This window comes from Myotis daubentonii, chromosome 9 (assembly GCF_963259705.1).
Source record: "Myotis daubentonii chromosome 9, mMyoDau2.1, whole genome shotgun sequence".
Classification (NCBI taxonomy): Eukaryota; Metazoa; Chordata; class Mammalia; order Chiroptera; family Vespertilionidae; genus Myotis; species Myotis daubentonii.
This window is the reverse complement of record NC_081848.1, coordinates 64,479,695-64,494,795: the sequence shown is the minus strand read 5'-3', so window position 1 is coordinate 64,494,795 and position 15,101 is coordinate 64,479,695. Positions and strand designations below refer to the sequence as shown.

The following is a 15,101-nucleotide window of genomic DNA, read 5'->3' as shown; positions in this document are numbered from 1 at the left end:
GGAAAGTAACTTGTCCAAGTTCTCACAGTTAGTGGTAGAAACAGGGTAACTCAGATCTCCTGCTCCAAATCGCCATTCTATCTCACCTCAAACTAACTTTTTTTTTTACAATATGATTGAAACTTTCAACTCACCATATATATATATATATTTTTTTAAATATATTTTTATTGATTTCAGAGAGAAAGGGAAAGGGAGAGAGAAACATCAATGATGAAAGAATCATTGATTGGCTGCCTCCTGCAAGCCCCCTACTGGGGATCCAGCCTGCAACCTGGGCATGTGCCCTTGACCGGAATTGAACCTGGGACCCTTCAATCCACAGGCAGACGCTCTATCCACTGAGCCAAACCAGCTAAGATTCAACTCACCATATTAATACCAAGATTCCTGCTTGAATATCATATATCCATTTTATGGAAACAAATTTCTGGTCATATAAAAATAACTGATTTCCCCTTCCCCCGCCCGCTCCCCAATGATTTAAAATCTGAAAGAACAGACTTACCATTAATATGAGTTTTTGATACTTTTGTTTTAGGTCAGCCATACTTGCAGACGGGTTTGCCCCCAGAATGCTGTACCAATCCTTTTTTGGTATCTGCCCAAATGCCATCATCCACTGAACAAGTGGGCCTTCTCTGATCAGCTGAATAAAAATATTGATGACAATTAATTAAATTCATTACAGTTTGCATGTATGTATGAAATAAGCAAGTACTGCTTTTCTCAGTTCCTTAACATTTAGATATTTAGTTAAGTGAATCATTATTATAATGCAAACCTGATGAAGCATATATTTTTGTTTAAAACACCCCAAGAGCCCTGACTGAGTGGCTCAGTTTGTTAAAAAGCGTTGTCCAATAAGAGAAGGTTGTGGGTTCGATACCCGGTCAAGGTACATACAAGGTACCCAGTTGAGTTCAACCAATGAATGCATGAATAAGTGGGACAACAAATTGATGTGCCTCTCTGTCTTCTCTCTCTCTCTCTCTCTCTCCCCCTCCCTCCCTCCCTCCCTCCCTCCCTCCTTCCCTCCCTCCCTCCTTCCCTCCCTTCCTCTCTCTCTAACATAAATTTAAAAAAATTTAAAACACTCCAAGAATTTCATGTATAACAGTGCAGACATGTATGGAAAACTTGTTGGATGTTTCATGCTATACGCTTCTTAAGTCTTAAATTAGGGAATATACAACAGCATTGAAAATAACTGAATTCGGTCATGAACCCGAGTGATGGATGACCCTCTAAGAAGGTATTTCTGCTGGTCTTATGGTAAACGTGGCACACAGTAAGTACTTACTAAACACACTAAAGGGGCTTAAGAAATGTTTACAAAACGATTTTTTTTTTAAGCAAAAGACCAAAGAATTAAGATGAATTTGGGAGCATTCCCTCTTAAATGTCCCAATTCGCTTCTTTTCTTCCAAATTATTTTTTAAGAATAATACGAGAAACAGCCCATCACACTGGTGGTAGCGAGCAAGAATCCCCCTGCTATTGGGGGAGCGCGCAGGGGCCCCTGAGACCGTCCCCCCGAGGATACTGTCGGGAGTCTCCAGGCTACAGCAGAGACCCCGCCAGGAGCCCGGACACCAGGCAACCTCTGCCCGCAGCTATGAACTTCAGGAGACAGCGAGGCCTCCTCAAAAATGGGTCCTCGGAATTCAATGAACTCACAGGCGGCTCTATCGTCAGCCACAGGCGAGTACCCTCCCCTGGCTCCACTCGAAATCAACTTACCAAACTTCATAGAGGCGTCGGAACAGACTCCTCGCTACCGGTCGGCCAAAACTCGGAACCGGCTTCTTTTTCCGCCGGAAGTTATTGCACTTACGTGACCACGTTTCCAGTCGAGGCGTAGTGGCCGAGGCACTACGCGGAAGCGTCGCTCCACCCTCCGGGACGCGGTGGCTATGGTAACCAGTCACTGCTATGGTACCCAGTCGACGCTTCTAAGGAGTTGACTCGCAGCAGTAAGTGCTTGAGCTATAGGGAAAGGCATCTTTCCCTTCCTTCTAAACTCCCTCTTCTCCCTGATCCGTTACCCTCTCTTCTCTCTCCTGTCCCAGCGAGCCTGCCCCCATCCCTCCGGCTGCCCCCGCCATCCCCAAAGCATTCTACCCGGCGCTGCTCCCCGTTTTGTGGTTGGTGAATGCACTATGGCGGGGCGGTGTGTGTGTGGGGGGGGGGGGGGGGGGCGGGGCGGAGGGGTGAAGAATGAGAACTGATTCCTCTCAAGTCCCTATACGTCTCTTAGAATGTTCTCATTCGAACATTAAGAGAAATAAAACCTATGCCGTATAGTTTGTTTTTTCAGATGATAAAAAAATTTTCTGGGAAAGATGTTCAGCCAAATTGTTACTTTTAGATTTTAGCAACTGGCTTAAAACACACACACACACACTTCCAAGTCCTTTCACATTTACTCTCTCGCTTCACTTTTACTTTAACCCACTGAGGAAGGTAAGGCAGGTGTTATTTTCTCACTTGGTAGTTGAAGAAACAAACCAAAGATCAAGTCCAAATAGCTAATTGTGAGAGCAGCAGAAGATGGTTTTTAGCAGTCTGTATATTCCCAGGGCAGTCTGTATATTCCCAGGGCAGCAGTCTGTGAAACTTACAGAAAAAGGAGAGTAAACTGCTCGGTTAACTTTTTGGTTAGTTTTTTTCACCTCTTCCATCTCTCTTTATTTCCATTATGCTTTTACCTTGTATCTTCTTTGCACTGCTTACCTTATGTTGACCTTTCTTCCTTGCATTGTGCCCAGAGGCAGAAACTGTATGGCATTTCTTGGCAGCATGATTTAATTTCACTTGGAATGTTAAGATTGTTTTGTTGTTACTGCTTAGATTTGCTTTCCTTCTTTTTTTAAATTATTTTTCTTCTACAAAATCTCAGTTTGAGGAGCAATCAGGATAAACCTAAGCACATTCAATAAAATATTTCAATATAGCCAATTATTTAATGATGGTATGAACTATAAAGAATAACTGAATGACACAGTAAAGTAAAAAAAAATCTCAAGCTATAAGTGTAGATTAGGTTCTCCATAGGAGACACAAAAACATAACACATTCTTTTTTTCATACTAAGTCTTCAAAGCTGGTGTGTATTTTAACTGCACAGTGCAGTTGGACTAACCACATTCAAATGCTCAATAGCCACATCTAACTAGTGACTACTGTATTGAACAGAGCAGGTAGTCAAGAGGATAAAGTCCTAACTCCTTAATCTGGCATTCAGTTACTTTCCCAATATGATCCTTAGTTTTCCAACCTCATCACTATTACCTAATACATAAAACATATAAACAACTAGAGGCCCGATGCACGAAATTCATGCAAGAGTAGGCCTTCCTTCCCCCAACTGCTGGCACCGGGCTTCCCTCTGGCACCCAGGACCCGGGCTTCCCTTGCAGCCCCAGCTTCATCTGGAAGGTCGTCCGGAAGGATGGCTGGTCTAATTAGCATATTATGCTTTTATTATAATAGATATTATAGATTGAATCTTTTCTTAGTACTTCATCTATAATTCACGAGGTTCCCCTTACTTATTATAATATCCTAGCTTTTTTCTTCCTCCTATGATTTCTATCCCTTCTTTAAGACCTATCTCTTTTATCAGACCTTTTATGATCTCCCAGTCCTTGGAAATCACTTTCTTCCTCTCAACTTTCATAGCAAGCCCTGTGTGTACTACTCACTTGCATTCATCCTATCCTACAGGGTATTGTTATACACTTCAAATGTATATTCTGATTTTCTAATTGGATTGTAAGATCTCTGAGGGTAGGAACACCTCTCAAAAAAATGAAGCACCAGCTATTTTGCCACATTCTCTAGAGTTTTAGTGATGGGTACCTAGAATAGGTTTATTTCTTACTACCTTATTTTAAGAAAGTAATTTATCCATTTCATGTAAAAATTAATATTTCAGAAATATAAACTGTGTTAGCATTGTGGTTAAGAGCATAAACTCTGGAAACTGCATGCATAGGTTTGAATCCAGACTCCACCTCTTACTGATTATGTGAACAGTTTAAATTAATCTCTGTGCAAAGCAAAATAGGAATAATAATAGTATTTCCCTCATAGATTTGTTGTGGGGATTAAAAAGATAATAGTGCCTGAAAGTCATAAGTACTCAGTAAAAGTTAGCTGCTGTTATTAATAATTAAAATTTTGTTTTGATATTTATAGCAGTATTTTAGGAATTTCCATACAGAGCAAACAAAAGCCACCAGTTATTGAATTAGAAAAATGAAATAAAACCCAAATGTTTGTTGAACTATAGTTTGCAGGATAAATTAAAAACATGAGCAAAAACTTCATTCCTATGTCACTAGCATAAACATAAGCAAGGTAGAAATACATTAAATGTTTGATTTCATGGTGATTGATCAAGTACTATACCTAAAGGTAGCTATTGCTATAGATGTAGCAGGGGCTTAAGACCCTTGGTTGTAGTGTTAGTAAAAAAGTCACATTCTTATTTAGTTTGTCATTTTAGTACTTGCCTGTCCATAAACTAATGTGTGGATGACCGCCACCCATTAACACATTTTTAATTTGGGATCATATTAGTAAATTGTGCTTTTAATAGTGGATAACATTTGCAATAGCTACAGTATACTTCTGCTAATTTTTTCTTATCCTAGGATTATATTTACCTGGCTCTTTTACTGGTTTCTTTGCCAACTATTTTTTTAAATGAAATTTAATGGGGTGACATTGGTTAATAGGATCATATAGATTTCAGGTGTCGATTTCTATGATGCAAGATTTGTATATTGCACTGTGTATCCACTAACCAAAGTCAAATCATCTTACAGCACCATATATTAGGTCTCCTTCGCCCACACCCACCTTTACCTCCACCCCCTTCCACACTGCTGTTTGTGTCCACAAGTTTCAGTTTTATATCCCACATATGAATGAAATCATATAGTTCTTAGCTTTTTCTGACTGGCTTGTGTCACTTAGCATAATATTCTTAAGGCCCATTCATGTTATCCCAGTGGCAGTGTTTCATTTTTTCTTATGGTTGAGTAGTTATTCCATTGTGTATGTACCGCATATTTATCCAGTCTTCTATCGCAGGACACTTTGATTGTCTCCATGCCTTTGTCACCATGAACTATGCTGCAATGAGCATAGGGGTGCATATATTGTTTCAAATATACGTTTTTTAGTTTTCTGGGTATATATCCAGGAGATGGATTGCTGGGTCATATGGTAACTCTATTCTTAATTTTTTTGAGGGATGGCCAGACTATTTTTCATAGTGGCTGTACCAGTCTACACTCCCACCAGCACTGTGCCGGGGTCCAACCCCAGCGGGTCCAGGGGTTCCCAAAGGCGTAGACGGAGTCGGCGAAGAAGGAATGACACGGAGACAGCGTTCAGTTAATCAGCAGCCTAGCCAGGATCTCCAGCCAAGTTCTGGTCTGGATCTCCAGAGAGGTTCTGTGTCCATGTTCTCTTGCTAGGTTCTCCAGCCAGGTTCAGTCACCAGGTTCTAGTCAGGCTCTCTTGCCAGCCTCTGCAATCAGGTTCAGTCCAGGATCCCCTGCCATGCTCTCTCGCCAGGCTCCGCCTCCAGGCTCCGAGGCCAGTCCCTGTCCAGGATCCTCCGGCATGCTCTCTCCAGCGAAGTTCTTCTGTCTCTAAAGAACGTTCTGTGTAGGTTCTGTGCCTAGGCTCTGTCTCTCTTGGTCCTGTCTTCCAAGCCCTGTGTTCTAAGTTCTGTGTTCTGAATTCTGTCTGTTTTTGTCTTGTTGCATCTGTATTTAAACCAGTTGATTCTAATCCTGTCAATTTCTATTACAAAGGTTAGGGCGTTTCTTATCTCCATTCCAGGGAGTAAAGATTATGTAGCTTAAGCATGATTGTTTGTAGTTAAATTGATTAACTACCCGCCTGGCACTTAGTTAAGGAGTTTCATCCCCTCCCTAACTTCAGGGGAAAATCCCTACCTGGGGATTCAACCTTTCTCGGAGAGGTGACCTTGGTTAAAACACAGCGCCAAGAAGGTGAGCAAACATATTAAGAACCGTATGCTATATATGCCAGGTCCCTTGAAACAGCAAGGATGGACCGGCTCCCGGCAGCAGTGAATGAGGATTCCCTTTTCTCCACAACTTCTCCGACACTTGTTATTACTTGTCTTGTTGATAGTAGTCATTCTAACAGGTGTGAGGTGGTATCTCATTGTAGTTTTGATTTGCATTTCCCTAATTATTAATAAGGTTGAACACCTTTTCACATATCTGTTGGCCATTTGCATGTCTTCTTGGGAGAGGTGTCTGCTCATGTCCTCTGCCCATTTGTTAATTGGGTTGTTTGTTTATTTAGCCAACTCTTTTTTAATTCCCTTGATCTTATTTGTCTCTGAATTTTTAGGATTTTTATAGTAGTGACCTAAGCTATATTTAAGTACCACAGAATATTATGGCTATATTCTAAAATTAAATTATTGCCCCTAGAGCAATTTAGAATCTACTGGGATGATAGAATTAACTAATGATGAGATAAAACACACACACACACACACAATACAATGATATAGTACATACATAGCTTTCAATCCCTATTTCATTTAATAAATATTTATTGCGTGTTTATTATGTGTCCCACATTCTGTTACAAAAGACACAAGACAGAGTTGGCTGTAACCCTCTCAAAAGCTTAGAATTTATTAGTGTAGACAACTATTACAGTAAATAAGGAACTGAAATATCTGTGGAAAGTACTATGCCAAAGGAAATAAGAGGGACTATGACAGTTAATAACTTACATGAATAGACTAAAGCAGATTAATTGAATGATTGAAATTCTTGAATCAAAATTAGGCTAGTCCAGGAAGGTGTATGGAAGTGTTAAGCTTAAATAATGTTTCAAGTGAGTGGAGAGATGAATGGCTAGAATTAGAGAAACTTATTTTTTGGGAGGGGACAGCTTATCATAAAACTTTAGACAGTATTGAGAATCAGCTCTAATGAACAATCGTGCCTCATCTTTCAGAAATGGTTTTTCATTTTTGCCTTTTTGCTCCTTGCTGGTTGTCTTCATTTGATCTAGTCTTTCTTTCACCTTTTCAGCAATAATCATCACTGAACATTCACTGAGTTTGAGTAAGGCAATGCACGAAATATGAGAGTCAAAGAGGTAAATGCCAGTAGGTTTTGCTGTCACATCTGTTGCTGTGTTTTCCTTTTTTTTCTTCAGTTTTGTCAATGTTCTTTCAAGCTTGTTTCTGCCCTCTTAAAGGTCTTTATCTTTCCTGAGAATTTTTTTCTTGTCTTCCTAACTTCCTCATATCTGATGTTTTAATCTTTTCATGAATATGTTTAAAATTCTGTATAATATACATTTTTCTGTGTTTTTTTTTTTTTTTTTTTAGTAATACCAACTTATTATTTCCCCTATTCAGTTCTTTACCCCTTTTTTCTTTGTTCTTATGACCACTGTGGCTTTTCTGTGAGCTTTTCAAATACCTTGAAATTTGAAACTTTGAGGACCATGTGGTGAAATGCATTTATATGCTATTTTTTTTAGAAAGTATTCTTCCATTGTAAATATTTTTTAAACCTGAATAATATTTAAAAGTTTATATTATTTTTGTCATGTCATTGACTCACAGAAGAAAGGTTAATCTGAATGATCAAAAGGTGTTAATTTGTGGATTAAAATGTGTTAAATAGTTGATATGAAGTCTGTTTACTAAGTCAATTAGGGAGTATAATGAAGATGTTTCCAGAGTGTTATGGAACCTTTTGAAGTTAGCTTGGAATTCACTGGTACATATCACGGCAACAGGGTAAGCATGCCATTGCATTTTGGTTTAGAAATGTGTGTGCATTCCAATAGATATGAATAGGTATACATATTTAAAAGAAGTTTGACTTTATTACTAAGATTATGTTTTATAGGAAATAAATACATAATTTAATTCATCACTACCAAAATGAAAAACAAAATAACAGTGTTATCTATGTTACTCTCATAATTTTTCTAAAATAAAATGCAATTGGACTATATAGCTAACAAAACATTTCTGGATTATGTTTGTTTATATGCTTATTTGTTTTTAAAACTAGATTATTGTAATTATTATAGATTTTTAAAATACAGTACTAAGTACCTCATATAGAATGGTAGCATTAATAAGACAAGTAAAATTCAGTGTAGATGTTTAAAGAATTTACTTGTCTTCCTCTTTAAAATTATTTTTAGTAATATCATGAAACATTTTAGTGTTGGTTAATATCTGCAAAAATTTCAAAGTAGTTGATCTCTTATGCAGAGTTTAAGGTTATGCTTAATTTCAATAGTTGAATATAATATTTGTATAATGATAGCATTATTTAAGATGAATGAAGCATCGCAACCTCAACAGTTCAAATACACAGAGATATAAGGGTATATTTTAAAATATATTCTTCATTTAGCCTCAGGGTTACTATAGCACTATTTTTTACTTCTTGAGTCAGTTTACTAGTAATAAACACATTTAACATTTCAGCTTCTTCTTGCAACCTTTCGATTTAATTATTTAGAGACTGATGAATAACAAATCTTATATGCTAAAGGGTTTTTATTTATAATGATGGATTAGATGCCAAAATAATGAAACCACACAGCTTAAAAAATATACTGAAGAATAGATTGACTCTGATGAATTTCCACAAAAATATTATTTTGAAAATATTTAAAGCAATTCATAGTATTACTTTTTAATCTGCTGGAGATGCACCATAAGTACAGTCTTTCATAGCTAATTAGCAATTTCTTTAATGAGTTTTTTTGTATGATAGATAGCTAAAGTAACAGACAAATGACAGATTGTTTGCCTTTAATGATTTCCCTGTTTCAAGCCCATTACAAAGCAATTAGAAATCTGACAGCATTTTCACTCTGCATTACTGATCATCTAAAGTGATGAGGAATGAGAGGTGATGAATATTAATTGTATATTTTCATGTGATTATCATACATTATTACCTTGTCTGACGGGCTGCAGGTGAACCAGGAGCATTAGAGAAAGACAGTAAGATATATTAATTTGAAAGACTCTATGATTTTTTATTGGTAGTATAAATCCTATTCTGCAATGATAATCTCTATGAATGTTAATTTTATTTAGTTTCTACCTTCATTTAGGGAAACTTAAATATATTTTCTTATTTCAGTACAAGAAAATGAAAAATAATTCCATGGTACAACATACACATATGTATTTAAGTTTGGACTTTTAAAATTCTATTTAGATCTCACATCTTAGGTTATAGTTGGGTAATCCTGAAAAAGGAGAAGTAAGATAAAAGAAGGTTTAACCAGATGTAAAAGGAGATTTTTCTAGGTCCATTGTAACTTTTTTTTTTTATCTTAGTCCACAGTATACCTGTTTCCCAGTTTCTTGCTTTAGGTAGATGAGTCTAAGCCAGTTGTCATCAGGACTCAAGTGCTTTTCTTACTTGGTTCCCAGCCTTGAACTTGAAACTCGATAATAATTTTCAGTACATGGAGAATTGGCAAACTTACAACATTTGAAAAGATTGAAAATATATTTGGTAAATTAACTTATATTTTGAAATCTCTTAATTATAGGTATTAGATAGGAATCAATACATACTTAATGAATTGAGTTGAATTTCATTGCACCAATGGGATTATGTCTTGTTTCAGTCCTGCTATTGGACCTTTTTGCTACAGTTTGCTCTGTGTTATACTATCTCTTACAGAGGTATTCCATCCTAGATCCATCGGAATTTTTGAAGGCATAATCTATATGCTAGTATAATTGTCCTATATAATAAAAGCATAGTATGCAAATTGTACACTTGACCAGGAATTCATCTGGGAGTTCGACCATGGGGTGGGGCTGGCCAGTGGAAGGGAGGGAGTACCCCACCAGCAGCCAGCAGCCGCTAGGGACCCTACCGGTGCACAGATTTCATGTACTGGGCCTCTAGTAAATCAATAAAAATGGATTGTGTCTGGAAAGTTGTGGAGAGCCATCTAAAATTCTTTACATACTTCCTCAGGGAAAATTCAGATATTATAATGATAAAAGCAAATTACCAGTAAAAAGGGTCAAGACCCTAGCAATTATTAATCCAGTTTAATAATATTGTTATTACTGTAAAAATATGTCTTTATGTCTCATAACCAACTAAGATACTGTTTCATCTGTAGAGCAGTTTCAACTAGCAGCCTTTACAGAATCAGAACAGTGAGTTCCCATGCTCTCAATTCCTTTTCTTTTCTCTCTCCTCCTCTTCTCTTCCCAGTTTTAACATACCACCAACCAACATAGCTACTAGACTTTTGGAAAAAGTCCCCACTTTTTCCTTGAGTGAGATTGGTTTAGAAATCTTACATATTTTTCCTGTGGCAGAGAACTGCTGCCCATACCTGAATTCATAGGAACCTGGGCTGTCCGACCATGGCACTGTTGAAGTAGTCCCCTTTTCTCTCCCAAATTTCTACCTAAAATGGGTTTACATCTTGTCAAACAGAGCACCACTTAGTTGAAGCAACAAGTAATTTAAGATCACTAGGGAAAAGAAAGGTCAACAAATTGGACAGAAAACTAAGGAAACAAATGTTTTTAATTTCAGAGATCTCAGGGATATGATGCAATGGAGCAAAACATAAATGAGGCCAAGATTCCTGAGTAGCCATCAATAAGGATATTGACTCAGTTCTGAAACAGGTCCTCAAGAGAGAGATGTGTCAACAGCCATTGGTTTAGCTTTGAAGCCAATTTTTAAATGCTTTTCTTCCCAAACCATTTTTTTCTATCCTGGATTGGGGTATAGAATAAAAAGGCTTACAACACTGAAATAGATTATACTGTTCACTTTGTACTTGATAATATGACCTATCATTCTATCAGAAAAGATACTACGTTCATCTGTCATATTTGGCTTTTCAAATACTATGTTGGTTCTTTTCCAGTATTTTATGAGCTTCTAGTTGTTACTAATTGATTTTTTAATTTGTTAGTGCATGTTTCCAGGTTAAACTAAGCTGTCTAATTACCCAACTGATTTCCCCCTTGTTTTAAAGATGGGTATTTTTTTTCCCTTTTGTAGCCTCCAGGGACATTTTCCTATTACTTTAAAATGGTGAAAGTGGAAGGAAATAGTTTCAGGGTTTGGAAGGGACCAGGAATAAAAAAGATATTCTTTTTTCCTTTTGCAGTAGTTACATCATTCATGTGACCTATTCCATTCTATTTTGTTAGTCATAAATATTTGACTACCATTTTAGGTCATTCTTTGGAGTTCTTATAATTTAAATTTACTATCTTCTTCAGTGGAGTGAGGAACCAACCTTATTTCTCCTCAATGAAAGTGTAGGATCATGCAAATATTTGATGAGGATGTTCCTATTGCAGGCTAGTTCAGTCAGTCCTTAGCCATTACAGTGCATGGCTACTTCATCTAGGTGCGAACACAAAGTGAGCCCTAGAACACTCAGTTTTGTTACCTCATATTTGGCACCCTGGCTAGATGGTGATTTTTTTATTTTAAAATTTTAAATCAATTAGAGAGAGAGAGAGAGAGAGAGAGAGAGAGAGAGATCGATTTGTTGTCCCACTTATCCATGCAATCATTGGTTGATTCTTGTAAGTGCCCTGACCAGAGATAGAACCCACAACCTAGTGTATTGGGATGATGCTCCAATCAAATGAGCTACGGGCCAGAGCTAGATGGTGATCTTTTAAAGGTTTAAATTCTCATTTTACCTAATTGTTGTTATTGTTACAAACTGGAAGTCCAGATTTATATAATCAGATTTGAAGGATTTGTTTCCCAATAATAGTTGAGCAGCTTTCTTGTTCTGTTTAGGTTGACTTACCTGTACCGTTTAATAGATTTCAAACTTCATGTCATGGCTTATAGAACTGCTTCCCTCTCCAGCCTTATAAAATATACTAGAGACTTGGTGCATGAAATTTGTGCATGGTGGGAGGTGGGGGGTGTCCCTCAGCTCAGCCTGCAGCCTCTCCAATCTGGGACCCTTCAGGGGATGTCAAACTGCCGGCAGTCAGACATCCCTCTCGCAATCAGGGACTGCTCGCTCCTAACCACTCACCTGCCTGCCTAATCGCCCCTAACCCCACTGCCTGCCTGCCTGATTGCCCCTAACCACCTTTGCCTGCCTGTCTGATTGCCCCTAACCGCCTCTGCCTGCCTGCCTGATCGCTCCTAACCACTCTGCCTGCCTGCCTGATTGCCCCTAACCACCTCTGCCTGCCTGTCTGATTGCCCCTAACCACCTCTGCCTGCCTGCCTGATTGCCCCTAACCACCTCTGCCTGCCTGTCTGATTGCCCCTAACCACCTCTGCCTGCCTGCCTGATTGCCCCTAACCACCTCTGCCTGCCTGCCTGATTGTCCCTAATTGCTTCTGCCTACCTGCCTGGTGCCCCTAATTGATCCCCTGCCAGCCTGATCGCCCCTAACCACCTCTGCCTTGGCCCCCGCCACCGTGGCTTTGCCCAGAAGGACATCCAGAAGACATCCGGTCTATCCGGTCTAATTAGCATATTACCCTTTAATTAGTATAGATGTTAAGCCCTCTTAAGTTGTATGTATAAAATTCAGATTACTTGATCAATATGTATCTGTGACTTCTAGGATACCTGTAAATAAGAAGATTGTATTTTAATAAAGGGAGGGGAGAAAGTACTCTTTGAATTCCACATTTAGCAAACTGGTACAATGATTTTTCAGATCATTTATTCAAATAGTAGCTCGTGGTTAGCATTAAATTTATTGAGCTTCTTTGTGATTAAGAGGGCTTTCAGCTTTCCACGGTCAAGTGCTACATTCAATCCATGTGGATAATAAACTTTGCAAAATAAAAGGGAATTTAATGCTGGGGGTGGGTGTTATTTATTCGTTTTTACCCTTACTAAAGAACTTACCATTAAAGTAATATAGAATGAAAGTTTTCTTTTTTTACTGTCTTCATTTTGGAAAATTGACATGAAAACCTTAAGATCTTTTATTGAGTATTTAAAACTTTTTTGAGCCTTTCCATTTCTATGATAATCTTCTTTTTTTTAATCCTACCCGAGGATATATTTTTATTGACTTTAGAGAGAGAGAGAGAGAGACGAAGGGGAGGGATAGAGAAAGAAACATCAATCAGTTGCATCCCAACATGCAGACCAGGGATCCAACCTGCAACCTGGGTATGTGCCCTGACTGGGAATCGAACCCTCAACCTTTCGGTGCATGGGAGAACACTCTAGCCAACTGAGTCACACCGGCCAGGGCGCTAATATTTTATTTCTAAAGAGTTGGGTGTTTTTCTTTCTCTAAAAGGGGAACTAAAGCAGGAGTTGAGTAATCCTTTACCTATAAAATATGCATATTTATGAAAAAAAGTGTATGCAATTGAAAAATTACATGTATTTTAATGCTCCTATTTACTTGCTACTATGGCAACCACCTACTGCCTAGTATTTATGTTGTCTAAAATTCAGAGCATCTTTTCAACTTGGTGTTTAGAAACATATTTATTCTAATGCATAGTTTTGAATAAAAATAGCAATAAATAATGTAAACTTCAGCTTGGCTTAGAAGGTATCTTTTTCTGTAGTATGTTTTTAAAATAAAAATAATTACATTTTACTTTTCCTTGTTATACAAATCAGAATAAAGAATAGAAATAATGAATTTTTAAAACTCATGAGTCAATCTTGAAAGGTATCTCTTGATTTTTCTGATTTTAATGACAATACTTTGATTCATAATAAATTTCAGAAAATATAAAACAAACACAGGCAAAATACTTAATGCTAGCTACATAAATCAGAAAATGTAAATAGTTTGCTTTTCTGTTTACAGATGGCTCTTTAACCATATATGAACAAAAGATTTGATTTTGTATTTAAAATGAAAGACATGGTGTTATTATTTTTCTTAGCTTAATTTTTTAAAATTGTTTTCTGACATCTTTAACACATAAATATAATTTCTTAATGTTAAACATTAGAATGGAAATCATGAAGCATACAATCAGACATGTTTCGTGTCACGTATTACCTGTTAAGAAAAACTGCAATGCAACATTTAAGTACAACAGAATAGTGAGCATATTGTCTCTGATACTTGTAAACAAGATGGAGCTACAGTTTCACAGTTTATGTTGACAGTATCATTGTGGGAAATGTAATTATCAAATAAATTATAACATGTCCTAGTATTAAGATTATTAATAGTAACTTTAATTGCCTTTTTCAAGATAATTGGATATCTTCTCATAAGTATGTGGGAAAGGTAGCATTGGGCTAATTAGGTATTTTGAACTTGGTTATGTTTAAAATATTTAGAAGTTCAACATATATATTCTATATTACAGGAATTTCTTTTTTTAATTAAATGATTTTATAAGTAATATTAAATAATTTATAGTCCATAAAATCTCACTGATTATCCCTTAATATTCCTCCCTGAATATTGATATGATTAAAAACTTAAACAATTTTTTTGAAAAATTAAAATTTTACTATCAGAGAATCATTCTAAAATCAGTAAGGTTAAGAATAATATTTTATTTTAGTGATGGGTGCTGTTAGATGAGATTTCATATACTATTTCTGGTAGTTTTAGGACTTAGTACATTTAAAATCTATTCAATTTTGAAATACATCATCAGCCTTAAAATAAAAGTACTCATACATTTTGATCTGGGAATTGAACTACTCAATTTTTTGTCAAAGGTGTGTACAAGAACTGCTGGCAGTGTGGAAACACAGCTCTTTCGTGGAGCTGCCAAAATAGCACCTTGGGGACCCGCACCGAGGAGGATTAGGTGCCTTGTTAAGATTTAAGGGAGCTGGAGCCAAATACAAAGGACTGTGTCTAGGTTCCTGGTGTCTCGTGGCTTAGCTCCATCTGCCATGGAAGAAGTCCTGGGCCTGGTGAGCCTGAGTGCCCATCAGGAGGGTCAAGATCCAAAACTTAAGAGCTCTGGTAGTCCAGCATAGTCTCCGCTCTCAGCTGTGCTTCGGCTGGAGCTGCACTGCTCCACCCAGGCCTGTGGAGTGGCCTGTAGAGTGGCACTTGGACCCACAGG

General features: G+C 37.4%; 2 protein-coding genes across 2 annotated transcripts in view; one reads left to right on the top strand and one right to left on the bottom strand.

The window, feature by feature from the left end:
- Nucleotides 1-1,838, bottom strand: part of DNAJC24 (DnaJ heat shock protein family (Hsp40) member C24) — a 36,673-nt gene extending 34,835 nt beyond the window's left edge. Inside the window, exons 1-2 of the mRNA XM_059709206.1 lie at nt 1,744-1,838; nt 509-649 (exon numbers count right to left, since the gene is read on the bottom strand). Of these exons, the coding sequence (XP_059565189.1) occupies nt 509-619 (111 nt within the window). The 5' untranslated portion in view covers nt 620-649; nt 1,744-1,838. The remainder of the gene's footprint in view (nt 1-508; nt 650-1,743) is intronic.
- Nucleotides 1,839-1,879: 41 nt separating this feature from the next.
- DCDC1 (doublecortin domain containing 1) overlaps nt 1,880-15,101 on the top strand; it is a 333,377-nt gene continuing 320,155 nt past the window's right edge. Inside the window, exon 1 of the mRNA XM_059711140.1 lies at nt 1,880-1,976. The gene's annotated coding sequence lies outside the window, so the exon portion shown is untranslated. The remainder of the gene's footprint in view (nt 1,977-15,101) is intronic.